The 14,312-nt window shown below is 39.7% G+C and overlaps 1 protein-coding gene across 2 annotated transcripts in view; it reads right to left on the bottom strand.

Moving 5' to 3' along the window:
• CACNA1H (calcium voltage-gated channel subunit alpha1 H) overlaps positions 1-14,312 on the bottom strand; it is a 2,347,924-nt gene that overhangs the window by 97,219 nt on the left and 2,236,393 nt on the right. For both annotated transcript variants that reach the window (XM_044089567.1, XM_044089568.1), the window contains exon 30: positions 6,970-7,299. In XM_044089567.1, the coding sequence (XP_043945502.1) occupies positions 6,970-7,299 (330 nt within the window). The remainder of the gene's footprint in view (positions 1-6,969; positions 7,300-14,312) is intronic.

Below are 14,312 nucleotides of genomic sequence, written 5' to 3'. Positions count from 1 at the left end.
GAAGGGAACATCGGAACATCACAGGATATGACATATTCACACACATACACATGAACACACACACACGCACACACGCGCGCACGTGCACATGAGCACACAACATACATACATGCATGAGCACACACATACACGGGCTCATGTCAGTCATGCATCACACTATAACTATGGGCACTTTGGAGGATTACTTTACCTTTTGTACATTTTTGGGATATGGGAGGGAACCAGAGCACACAAGGAATACCAAAACTCACACATGCACAATGGTAGGATGTGTAGTCACATCACAGAAGAACAGAAGACATCCTACATGAGCAATGAACCAGAGAACCCTGAGCTATGAAGTCACAATGCTGACCACTGCACCACTGTACCACCCAAATTGCTGGTCTTTTTAAATGTATTTTTTAAAACTTGCACCATATTGTATTTCTAAGTATTGCTTGTAGTTAACTCAATGTGTGTATTTGTTTATAAATAATTACAATACAGCAGTAATACATATGTTGCTTTTTAGGTACTCAGTTTAGCACATCTGTGGGGAAGGTATTTAAGAATTCTTATGTTGGACAAAATTAACAGTTAAAACAATTTCAAAGTACTTCTCCCTTTCAGTTGTGGTGGCTTTGTAGTACATCTGTGGATATGTGTTTGAAAACATTAAAATAATCCTTGGAAATGAATGCTACATTACAACTGAACAGTGCAGTTAACTGTGTGTGTGTGTGTGTGTGTGTGTGTGTGTGTGTGTGTGTGTGTGTGTGTGTGTGTGTGCGTGTGCATGCGCGCGCGCGCGTGTGTGTGTGTTGGGGGAACAAAAGAAGGGATGACGAAGACTGATTAGGAGAAGGGGACGTATAAAATGTGTTCTGTCTCTAGAAAACATAATATGATACTGTCAAATAAGTTCACTTGATAGGCATACATATATATGTTAACAGCTGAAAAGCAGAACAATTCTTTCTTTCTTTCTTTCTTTCTTTCTTTCTTTCTTTCTTTCTTTCTTTCTCTATTTTTAATAAAAGCAGTGGAATTGCACTTGTAACCTCTGTTAATTAATTCAAGATTTGCACATTTGAAGAGGAATAAGTAGTTTCAGCTGGGTCTAATACAGATCAGTGATGAAAACCCATAAATTATAGATCTGGTTAACAACTGTAAAGATACATATATCATGGGCTCAAGAGTGGCTCCTTGGCACTGAGGACAGATTCCTGACTACATCTGAAGTGACTGTGATTCAACTAGAGGTCCGAGCACTGGACAGGTCAGGTGTTGATGGGGGGGGGGGGGGTGGGATGAAGAGGCATGGCCCACTCACTTCTCCCAAAGTAAAGGGAGGGGTTACACACACTGGAGGGCACACTGGGTAGTGCTAATTTCCTTGTGAAGACTGGGAAACCCACCACTTGTACCTTGGGAAGGTGGGGGGCTGGAGCAGGGATGCCTGGAAGAAATAGCTCTTGTAGAAGTGAGAGATCAAATTCCACTCTCTTCCCAAATGCACATCCCTCCCCTACATTTCCCTGGGTGTGAGCATTAAGGATGGGCAGATTAAAAGGAGAAAACCTCAAACCATCCATGATGGCTGTAGAATGATGACATCTCCCATCCAGCCTTCATTTCTGTGACTGCAAATGACTTTTGGCAAAAGAAGAGCCTGAAGATCAGAACAGTGGTGGCACGGAGGACAAAGGCATATATTTAGACCCAACACAGTGTTAGTTTCACTGTACGATCAGCCACAGGAGGCTATTATTTGATGTTATGTGGCACTTTTCTCCACATTTCTCTCACATTTGGAATGCTGCAAGGATGACTGTTAGGATGCATACTTTTGCTACACACCCATAACAGTACACTTCATATGTGAACTGTAGCAGCAGCATAAGTACTGATGAATTTCTGGTGTTTTTCAATTAAGTAATTTGCAGGGGAATGACAAAGCAGTCTTTAAGGTGATTTGGTTGTATCCCCTGATAACCAAATAAGTTGAACTCTATCCAATCAGGATTAGTCAAATGAAAGGAATTATCAGTAAATATATTACATGTGTAACCCTTGTAAGGCTGGAGAAGCCACTTTATATCTGTCTCTATTATAAATAACTCTGAGATCAGCAAACTTCAGAGAAAGTAATACGATAGTTTTGTAAAATGTTCTGTTTAATTGGTAGTCTCAACTAAATCAACTTCAAATGACAAGTTACTGAGCGGAGAGCTTTTTTACCTGGCTGTCACTTATGGTAAATATGCTACCCAACAGGAGGTAGATCTAGTATTGTTAAGTAACAGGATGGAGTTTTAGCTCAAGTATTATGAATGATTCTGCCTAGGTTATCCCCTATTTCTTTTAAATCAAAATATGTCTAGCTCTTGAAGCAAAATATTTATTACTTAAACAGCATATTTTTAGGGAATGCATAACAGAAACAGTGGCAAATAAATTGTGAATGACTACTTGCTACACACTACTTAACCCTTGCATCAATGTTTTTCTACAGATTTAATCTGTTCCTCAAAAATATGGGTCTCTTGAAAATAAGTCCAAGACTGCCATGGTAATTTTATAATCACAATTATATGTATGTATTTATTCCTGTAACCCATTCTTTATGATGCTGCAAGAAATCATTTTGAATAAAAGTGCAACCTCACAATAACTGATTCTCATTGGAACTCAATAACTAAAGGCTCACTATACAGAAACTTTATCCATGATAAAATGAGACTAAATGAAAACAAACGTTTACGGAACACTTAACCACCTTTGAGCTCTTGAAACTTTGTAACTACTTCTGAATCTATTCATACCTCGTGAGGTGTACTTCTTACTCTTAGTGTCACATCTCTCAGTGGACAGTTGAACATTTCCACAGTTGCAGTGAGCTATTCTAATTTTGTTATCTCTGGCTTTTTGTTTCCACCTGTACTGGTCATGTCCATTTTGAAATGAAGGTTTTGGCAATCTGTTAAAGTTGATCTGTCCAAGCCATTGCCTTCTTATCACAAACTGAAAGCATTACATCAAACAACATATCATTGCAGTTATCATTAAGATCATTGATGCTATATCAGAACTAAAATCCAGTGTACACTATTCTTATTTTAAGGACTTTTCGGACATCCTGCCCACTGTTCCAGATCCATGCCAGGTCTATCAATTCTCTATATCTCCCCCAGACTTACTTTCTAGGTAGCTGGGGTCAGTCATGCATGGAACCCAAGGATATCCGGGGGTCTTGGCAATTTCCATCAGCCTGTGGTTTTCACTTTTTTGGGCCTACCCTGTTACTCTCTCTGTCCCATTGTAGTCCTGTCGTTTCGTCTGTGAGTCAGCCATGCAACGAGGCATACAGCTTATTGACCCACCTTTGTAATTGCTCAGCTATACCCACCACCAGTCCCCTGGGACCAAGTCTCCTAGATTGACGTCCCCAGTCTCTACTAGGAATTGCTGCAGGAAATGCCCACATAAATGCCCACCTCCCTGGGATGGTACACCCATAACTGTTACTTTGTCAGTCACTTGAGACATTACTCAGGCTTGGGTCAAGCTAGACCACAGTCAATGCTTTATCCATCTATGCTACTGGACCCTCAATATCCAGTGCACACTGGCTGGTGTTTTCCATTGATTGGGCACCAGGGAAATGTTACTGAAATATGCCAGTCTAGTTAGTCTAGTGTAAAACACTGGCAGATCAAATCAATATAAAACAAAAGTAATGTATAGTTCTGGTGAAACTGTGATTTTACTCTAAGTACTTTTACAAGTACTCTGTTTCCTGAATGGCAGCATGCCTTATCATCAGTTAAATGGTGACACTTATCACAAGTATATATAATCAATCAGCAATAACTTCCTGAATTCTTTTAGCTTAAAATGCTTCATGCTTTTGTAATTGTATACTGGCTATCATATAACTGATGGGAAGGTAGTGTTCCCCTGAAGATTTTCTGGACACCTTTTCCTGTTCAGAAAGAATAAACAAAATCAGCAGTCTGACAAACATATCGAGTCATCAATCACTTCAGTAGAATTTTAGACAGGCAGCTCTCTGAGTAAACAAATGAAATCTTCCTCACCTCTCAGAACATACATGATTCAGTGCAAATCAGACAATATTACTATGAATTTGACATTGACAACATGAAGTCGTACATAACTGGCAAATTAAACATTTGAAAACTACTGTCCATTAACCTCCATTCAGACAATGGGATTGAACACAACATGATACACAATTGTTGTATATGTCAGGTTGGCATAATGATGCTACCAAAGGACTTCAAAAAAACATCAGCATGAAAAAATGCCATCTATAGTACAACCCCATGTTTAATTGGCATTAAACCCCTTTTTCCAAGTTTGTACAAGGGGTGAAGGTGTAACATCAACATTGACCATTGCCAAGAGCCAGTGCACATACTGCTGGGTTTCTAGAATATGTACTAATATTGTAGGAAGGTAATGGTGGAAATTGAAAAAGAGTAATTGTTAGGTGGAGTTCAGGGAAGAGTTAAGACTGGCACTGGGTGGCAGTGAAGAGTTACCGAATAGCTGGGTAACTACAGCAGAGCTAGTAAGAGAGATAGCTAGAAAGGTGCTTGGTGTGACATCTGGAAAGAGAAAGGAGGACAAGCAGACCTGGTGGTGGAATGAGGAAGTACAGGAGAGTATACAGAGAAAGAGGTTGGCGAAGAAGAAGTGGGACTGTCAGAGAGATGAAGAAAGTAGACAGAAGTATAAGGAGATGAGGTGCATGGCAAAGAGAGAGGTGGGGAAGGCTAAGGATAAGGTGTATGAAGAGTTGTATGAAAGGTTGGACACTAAGGAGGGAGAAAAGGACCGGTACCGATTGGCTAGACAGAGGGACCGAGCTAGGAAAGATGTGCAGCAGTTAAGGGTGATAAAGGATAATGTGAGAAATGTACTCACAAGCGAGGAGAGTGTGTTGAGCAGATGGAAAGAGTACTTTGAGGGGCTGATGAATGAAGAGAATGAGAGGGAGAGAAGGTTGGATGATGTGCGGATAGTGAATCATGAAGTGCACTGGATTAGCAAGGAGGAAGTAAGGATAGCTATGAAGAGGATGAAGAATGGAAAGGCTGTTGGTCCAGATGACATACCTGTGGAAGCATGGAGGTGTTTAGGTGAAATGGCAGTGGAGTTTTTAACTAGATTGTTTAATGAAATCTTGGAAAGTGAGAGGATGCCTGAGGAATGGAGAAAAAGTGTTTTGATACCGATTTTTAAGAATAAGGGTGATGTGCAGAGTTGTAGTAACTACAGAGGGATTAAATTTATCAGTCACAGCATGAAGTTATGGGAAAGAGTAGTGTAAGCTAGGTTAAGAAGGCAGGTGATGATTAGTGATCAGCAGTACGGTTTCATGCCGGGAAAGAGCACTACAGATGCGATGTTTGCTCTGAGAGTGTTGATGGAGAAGTACAGAGAAGGTCAGAAGGAGTTGCATTGTGTCTTTGTGGACTTAGAGAAAGCATATGACAGGGTGCCTAGAGAGGAGTTGTGATATTGTATGAGGAAGTCAGGAGTGTCAGAGAAGTATGTAAGAGTGGTACAGGATATGTACGAGGGTAGTGTGACAGCGATGAGGACTGCGGTGGGAGTGACTCATGTGCTTAAGGTGGAGGTGGGATTACATCAATGATCAGCTCTGAGCCCTTTCTTATTTACAATGGTGATGGACAGGTTGACAGACGAGGTCAGACAGGAGTGCCCGTGGACTATGATGTTTGCAGATGACATTGTGATCTGTAGTGAGAGTAGGGAACAGGTGGAGGAGACCCTGGAGAGATGGAGATATGCTCTAGAGAGAAGAGGAATGAAGGTCAGCAAGACTAAGACAGAATATATGTGTGTGAATGAGAGGGAGGATAGATGAATGGTGAGGATGCAGGGAGTAGAGGTGGTGAATGTGGATGAGTTTAAATACTTGGGATCAACAGTTCAGAGTAATGGTGAATGTGGAAGACAGGTGAAGAAGAGAGTACAGGCAGGATGGAGTGGGTGAAAAAGAGTGTCAGGAGTGATTTGTGACAGGCGAGTCCTAGTAAGAGTGAAAGGGAAGGTCTACAAGAGGGTATGTTATATGGGTTGGAGACAGTGGCATTGACAAAAAGGCAGGAGTCAGAGCTTGACATGGCAGAGTTGAAGATGTTAAGATTTGCACTGGGTGTGATGAGGATGGACAGAATTAGGAATAAGTATATTAAAGGGTCAGCCCAGGTTGGAAGGTTTGGAGACAAAGCCAGAGAGGCAAGATTACGTTGGTTTGGACATGTGCTGAGGAGGGATGCTGAGTATATTGGGAAAAAGATGCTAAGGATGAAGCTGCCAGGTAACAGGAAAAGAGGAAGGTCTAAAATAGGGTTTATAGATGTGGTGAGAGAGGACATGCAGGTGGTTGGTGTGACAGAGCAAAATGCAGAGGACAGGAAGAAATGGAAACAGTTGATCCACTGTGGCAACCCCTAACAGGAGCAGCCGAAAGAAGAAGAAGATTGTAGGAAGGTAATAAAGTGTTACATGCAGCCATGTGTCATCATTTTGATCTCCCCTATCATTGCAGTACAGTATGTGCTTAAGAGTGAAGATAGATGTGTACATAAAAGACATCAAAACTACACTTGTGTTTGTCTGTGTATCCATCTATTAGTCTTTGTCTTCTCAATTAGCTACTTATTTGCCTCTATTTCTCTTTTTTCCAGATATCTAATATGTAGACACATATACATAGATTTTACAGTATGACAAATAATAAAAGGTAATAATTGTGTTTAAGTGGTAAACGCAGTTGGATATATTGTGCATAGATAATAATCATGATTCATCTAACCTTATTACTGGCTGGAGAATATTTTATGCATTGCATTTCTGAAGTGATTTATTCCCTATTCAGCCTGCAGTTTTATTCTCAGCAATTTTACGACTGGTCCAAATGCTTACCAGAGCTGGTGTTCCACGTAGTGGTGAACCTGGTTTCATGGCTTCTGCTCCTATATATGAAGTCCTGCTTTCCAGGGCAGAGGTATGCCCATCACTAAACGTGGTGGAGCTCAGGCCACGAGACATTTCTAACTCAATCTCAGCATCCATCTCAGCATCTTCTTTTGCCTCTTTGTTGCTTTCTTCTAGATGCTTCATTAGGACAGCCACTACCACGTTGACAAGAACAAACTGAGCAATCAGAACGAAAGTGACAAAATAAATCGGGGAGATCAAAGGGAGGTAACTAAGGCAATGCTTGTCATCACTGTGGCATTCCCGTAATGTGTCCTGAAAGAGTAGAGCACAACAACAAAAGAAATATTGACATCAAAAATTAAAATTGAAATGCTTTGGAAAAATGAATAGAGAACTTAACATGTTCACTCTCAGTATTCCAGAAATTTAGCTACAGCATTAATATCAATTATTTAATGCATGCAATCTAAGTTTTGTTTATAAAATAATGACTGAAGCAATGTTTTGCATAAAAATAATATTTTTTTTTTACTTTAATTTATTACCCAGACAGTAATGAAAGAGGCAGGAGGAAAAAATGCTTTACGGTAATCAATGAAAAGCAAATCTACAAAAATACAGCTGTACTTTTGTTCAGTTTAATCTCTGGAAGAATAATACATTTAATGTTACCCTCACTCATCAAGCTGACTTATCAGTTCTGTATCTCTGAACCTGATGCTTATATTTAATTAAATACTTATAACATAATGAAACTCTTGACCTAATACTGGATAAGTTTCTTGTGTATTACAAAATACAAGTTTTTATGAGAAAATATGTTGTATAGCAACTACTACTTTTATGCACGTCCTCACACTGCACATCAATACATAACTGCAAACACAACTCATACAGCTCTAAAATGATAAAGTGTTTACAGTGCTTTTTAGAGCTTTTTCACCTGTTTTAGTTACCTTTGCTACTAAGCTTCTTTGGGAAACAAGTGCCATTTTCGCCTTGACAAACCACCTGTCCCTCAGTCGGACTTTCTTCCAGTCACAAACAGAAAAAGATTAATAAGCAGTTTTTGTCACCACAACAGGCTGGCAATTTGCCTCAGACTCACATGGGTGACTCTGCTGTGGCCAAATCTGGTTCCTCAGACCACTCATGTTGTTTGGATCCCTCTAGTGTTGTCACTGCAGCCACCATGAACTGGAGGTTAACCTTGTCTTCTGCATCTGTTGGGTCCATTCAGTGGGCAAGGGAGAGATAGTTTTGCTGGTCATGGGATAAGGGACAAAGAATATGCCCCTCTTTAGTCAGAATGTTGTGCCCATTCCTGGGTAAGTTGTTACTGGTAATACTGGGTCTGCTTTCTCTAATTTGCCTGTAAAAAAGGGACAAAAAATTAAAAATTTTGCTTCTCCCGTGTCATTTACTCTGGAAAGGAGTAATTTGTTAGGCTTAGTTCCATGTCGTGTATGGTTTCTTGACTCTTCTTATAAGGCAGCTTCTGGTAAACAAAAAAGGTATTCCTCTATCCTTGAAAAGTTTCCAGAACTGGAATCTGTAGTGGAATATAAAAGGACAGATGCAGTGTTTTCTCCTCAAGTTTCTGATTTAGATTCTGTGGAGATCGGACAGATTCTCTTTCTCTGATACTATTTCTAGAACAAGTCATTGTTTTTCAGGGGGAGAATGCTGAGGTTTGTCAGTTCCTTGGAAAATATTATGATTTGCTACAAGTGGAATATCCAGAACCTTCACCCATCCCCCAGTGTAGTCAGCATTGCAGGATATATTTATCCCAGCCTGTGATTTCCCTGACAGTCAGCCTGCTACCCCTAAGAAAGCAGATAGAATGTACAAAGTTTCTTTGTCTTTTAAGTTTTTATATGGTGAACCCTGACCTGACCCAGCAGCTATAGCTTTAGTAAATCCAGCTGCTGCTAAGCATTTTATTGTTTCTAATCCTTCTCCTTCTGATAAGGATAGAAAATCTTTTGATAAGTTTGGGAAAAAGTGCATGCTTGTGCAACTTTGATTTTTTTAGAATTCAAAACTATCTGGCTCATATGTTAACATTTGTCCTTTTTGTGAAAGTATGAGGAATGTTTTGGCTTCAGTTTCTGCATTCTGTAGTTTAGTTTCTTCTGTTTTGAAGGTCACTGCTCATTGTTTGAAATGTGTTCATGACTCTATAGGTAACACTTATAGGGCTGCTGCCACTGGTACTCTTTTAGGGAAGGTTTCCCGACTGCATTCTCAGAACCACTCAGAAGATAGCAAAAATGAAATTTTGAATTCTCCCTTGGATAGAGATTTAGGTTTTTGACCCTCAGTTCAGAGGTCATCAAAAAGTGTGATGAGAGTGTTACTGTATGCTAATTCAGGGAATCTCTCAGAGTTTTCAGCCCCTTCTCTTTAAATTTTCCATGGGATTCTCTGCTCTCTCATCTAATTTTGGCAAGAAACAAAATAAAATGTCTCAGCAAAATGCTTGTAAGCTGACATTTTAAAAGTAATGGTAGAGAGGTTCAAAAAAGAAAGCAGCACCCCCTCACCAATCAAAGAACAGTCTAACAACTCAGGATGACTATTTTAGGGGACCTTGTCCACCCCTCCCAACCTGGCAGTCTCTTGTCCCTTCCAGAAAGTCTGCATCTCCATTTCTGTATTTGGGAAGGATTGTTTCAGAGAAACGGGTACTGAATCTGATCCATCTAGTGTACAAATAGAAGTGGGAAGAAATTCTCCTTTCCAGGGGATTCCTCCTCGTCTGCCAGAACAAAGCCTTCTCTTTCATCCTGACTTACATCATATGCTGTCTCAGTGGATAATAAAAAGGAAATATTTTAGTCAAGAATGTTTTAGTGCCAAAGAAAGATAACTCTTGGAGACCAGTTCTGGATCCTTCTTTCCTGAATCAGTTTGTGATATTGCCCAGATTCAAAATGCTTTTAGTTCATAATCTGTTACCCCTTCTTCCTCATTTGAATTTTCTAGAAACCTTTGATGTAAAAGACACATATCATCAAATTCCTATTCATCTAGATTTCAGGCGTTTTTTTATGTTTTTGTGTGTCTGGATTACATTAACAGTTCTCTGCCTTACCTTTGGGTACCCATTGCTCCAAGGGTGTGAAACACAGTATTTAGCTCCTGTAATACCCCACTGCAGGCTACATGGTATTCACACTGTTCCATATGTATATGACTTTCTTATTTTTGGAAAGCCGTTTTCAAATGTCAGAAAGCTCTCACTTGGGGAAGATATCTACTACACAGGTTGTGATTCCAAAAAAAAAAATATATTCAAAAGTCTTTTTTGACTCAGTCACATGTATTCTGTATCTGGGGTGCCTGTAAGACACAGCTTATCTTGTAGAAGAAATAATAGATGTATATTTAGATCTATTCCAGAGGCAGGTTTTCAATTCAGAATTCTGTCACTGCAAGGAAACACCTCAGGATTCTGGTCTCATGTCTTCCATAATTCTCATGATATCTTTTGCAATATTCCACATCAGAAAGATGCAGTGGTATTTGAAATGTCTTTGGTCCCAGCATTAGCACCCATTTTATTTTCAAATCCTGGTTCTCGGATTTGTGAAAAGGGAAATTATTTGGTGGCAAAATATTTCAGAACTTCTGATCATTGACCATTTCTTGTTAAGGTAAGAAGAAGGGATGACCTTTGTCACAGAAGACTATTTCCAAATCATTGTCTCAGGCTAATACATTTTATTATTCCTATCTCAACAAAACTATTCCAGGCAGAGTTAAGGCTCTCTGTACCAAGGACTTGGCTTTATCTATGTTTTTTTTGGAATGGGTTGGACACAAAGTTTTCTAGAAGCAGCAAATTGGTCCTCAGAACATACTTCTACAACACACTATAAGCTAGATTCCTTCTTCGGGTCTAGGACAGAACCATTTTCCTGGGGATCCTGGATTATTACCCTTATACTTCCCAGTTATTTTAAGCTATGGTAACCTACCATGATATCTAAGCCTACTGCAACAGTGAAGAACATAGCAAAGATGTGTAAGTAAACTTACTATAACAGTAGATGTTTGAATGATTACTTCTGCAGTAGATGCTCTCTCCCTCACTCCACCACCCCTTCTTTTTTTTTTTTTTGTTAATGCTTTTCATGCCAGGGTGTGGACATGTATTTTTTTTGTCCTAGAAATGTCCTCTCAGTGATTAGCCTCCCTCTCTCAGCTTGCATGAAAACTCTGTGCAGCTTGGCTCCCAAACCTGTCTTTCTAGTCAGGTCAGCTGATCGTTTGGACATGTAGACATTGCCCTGATGCTTTGGAAGGTAGCTGGCTGTTATATCCTTTACAGGGTATAACTCACATTGCTATGTCTACTGCAGTGGTGATCATTTGAATATCTGCTGTTATGGTAAGTTTACTTGCACAGCTGTACTTTATTCATGTTTAGGTAATTCCTTTCATTCCTATTTTAAATTATAGTCAGAAGACCAAAGGATTCAAGCATAGGTATTAGACGGATTTTTGTGGATGTCAGCAAAGCTAAATAGGCAACTAAGGAGGCTAATTAAGTAAAGTAAAGCCAACTTTGAGGTTAAGATAGTGTCCTGGGTGAAAGATAAACATAAGGCCTTCTTCAGCTGTGTCAGAATCCTCTAGAGTAGCACACTGCTATGTGCTAAACTGCTGGCTGATGTTGCCACATTCACCAAGCCTAGCAATATAGTGAACCTATCAACAGACAAATTAATTTCCAATTTTACCTCTGTCTCAACCCAACCAACCCCAAAAAATACCCTCAAGCATGAACCCTCCAAGTATAACTAGGGAGCACGTACTGGTTGTACACACTAAAGCCAAGAAAACAGCCTCAGTGGACCCAGATGACATCCAGTTATGCCTTCTGAACAGTCTAAAATATAACTTATTAGGATCCATGGAGTCATTATTTAACTATAGTCTTGAAACAGGCTTTATGCCAAGAGAATGGAGGGCTGTGATGGCCATCCCCCTTCAAAAGGGAGGACCCGCAACAGATCCTGGAAACGAATGACCCATTAGTCTGGCTAGTCTTATTTGCAAGCCATGGAAAGAATTATGGAAATTATCAACAAGGACATAGCAAACCTCCAGAACCTGGATCCATCCCAGTTTGGCTTTGTCAAAGGGAGGCCATGCTTACTGAATCTGATAGACTTCTTTGAAAAGGCCTCTAAGGCAATGGATGAAAGGAAAGCAGTACACACCATATTGTCAACAAACGTAAGGAACTAGGCATACATCCTTTTATAACATGCAGGATAGCTATCTGGCTCATGATAGGACCCAAGAGGTTTGGATAGGTGAGTCCACCTCTACAAAGAGGCCAATCACCAATGGAGTCCTTCAATGCTCTGTGCTTGCCCACTCCTCTTTGATGTCTACTTCTCATAGATCAAAACCAATGTCAAAGGCCTCTGGCTGACTAAATTTGCAGAAGATTGCAAACTGGGAGGAGTCATTGAATCCTCACAAGATAAGAACGCCCTTTTGGAAGGTCTAACACAGACAAACGCTTGGTGCCAAAGCCATGACTTAAAACTTAATACTAAGATATACATTATAGTACCTTTTTGGGAAGTCAGCCACCTCAGGTAATTACATCATCAATAATACACCCCTAAAAGTTGATTCACTAGTCAGGGATCTGGAAACTCACATAGATAGTAACCCTGCCTTTGAACAACATGTGCCCAAGGTAGTAAGAAAATCTTTCTATTTAGCTCAAATTATAATTAAGGGCATGGCATCTTGGTCCAGAGAGCTCATTGTACCACTGCACTTGGCCCTCATCAGACACATCATAGAGTATAATGCCCTCTTCGGTATATACTTGACCAGACATATGCAGCAACTAGAATACCTTCAAAGGTTCCTTACAAAAACAATGGAGGAAGTAATCACAATGTCCTATGCTGATTGCCTCAAGGACTTGTGTCTTTATTCAATATCATACAGACATCTGAAAAATGATCTTTGCCTGGTGTACAAGGCAACCTTGTACCCTTTTTGATGAACCTTTTGTACTTCCACAAAACAAAGAGCATCAGGATTACTACATCAAAATGCATACACTTTTCTGGCTACATAAATAGGACATGTTGGTGAGACACGTTTCACTGAGAATTCCCATTCTCTGGAACAGGCTCCCCATCCATGTGAAGCAGAGTTCCTCCCCAACCCCATTTAAGCACAACTTGGAAGAATGGATATGTAATTGGAGATACACCACTGGTCTGGTGCTTATATGTCTGATGGACAGAGGCAGTCAGTAAATCACCCCTTATATAAATCAAAACTTTGGGTCACATTTGGGTTGTATAGCTAGAGTTATAAGGACCTTTGTGGCATAAGCCTAGTATACACCTATGTAACTATGAACAAAAGGAAACACTTGCAATTTATAAAGTGTTTCACAAAGTAAATCATGCTCTCTTAACAGACACCTTAGAATAATGTCTGGGTGTAGTTGTCAATATTGACCATAAGTCCTCCATATTTAAGCAGATAGGAAGCACTGGCAGTGGAGCTAACCTGGAATGCGGTGTACTTCAGGGTTACTTCCCTGGATGACACATTTACAGTTTGTGTACTTACAACCTACAATTAGGACGTGCCTCCTGGATCTTTTAATGCAGATTGTCAAAAATCCGGCTATATGTTTAATAAACACAACAGACTAGACATACAACTGACTCTATACAAAATAGATAGCTGATCAGAGAACACATGATTGATACTAAATATGAAAAATACAACACACAGTTGTAGGAAGACAGGAAAAGATAACCTTGAGCCTATTCTAGAACACATAGAGGAAACCTACATAAATGGATGCAGGCATTTTCCAAAATTACAGACTTAACACTGTATGTAGCCTGAGAAGTAAACCACTGTACAGCAGTTTCCGTTGACAGAATCTTGCCACATGACATATTTTTTACTACATGTGAATTTAGAATGGAGCAAGTTGTAATGCATTCATGTGGTTACTACAAAATATTCTAAGAAACAGGATTATGTACACTGGGATTAAGAATATAAAAAGTAATATTATTTGATAACTACACACACTGTTTAAACAGGTGCACTTAGCAGAGCTTACCAAAATGTATATGCCATAAACAACTGAGTAAAGGCAAATTCAAAAGCATTTTGTATTACATTTACTGACAGCAGAAGGAGACAATAAGCTTATCTATTTACCTTTTTTGTGTATTTAATATTCTACCTCCTTTCTTTTCCCTCTTTCTGCATCTGTCCAATGTCTTTTTGAATGCCTCGGTGGATACCCTCTC

This window comes from Protopterus annectens, chromosome 12.part0 (assembly GCF_019279795.1).
Source record: "Protopterus annectens isolate FY-2018-M chromosome 12.part0, PAN1.0, whole genome shotgun sequence".
Lineage (NCBI taxonomy): Eukaryota > Metazoa > Chordata > Ceratodontiformes > Protopteridae > Protopterus > Protopterus annectens.
This window is presented reverse-complemented; position numbering and strand designations above follow the sequence as displayed.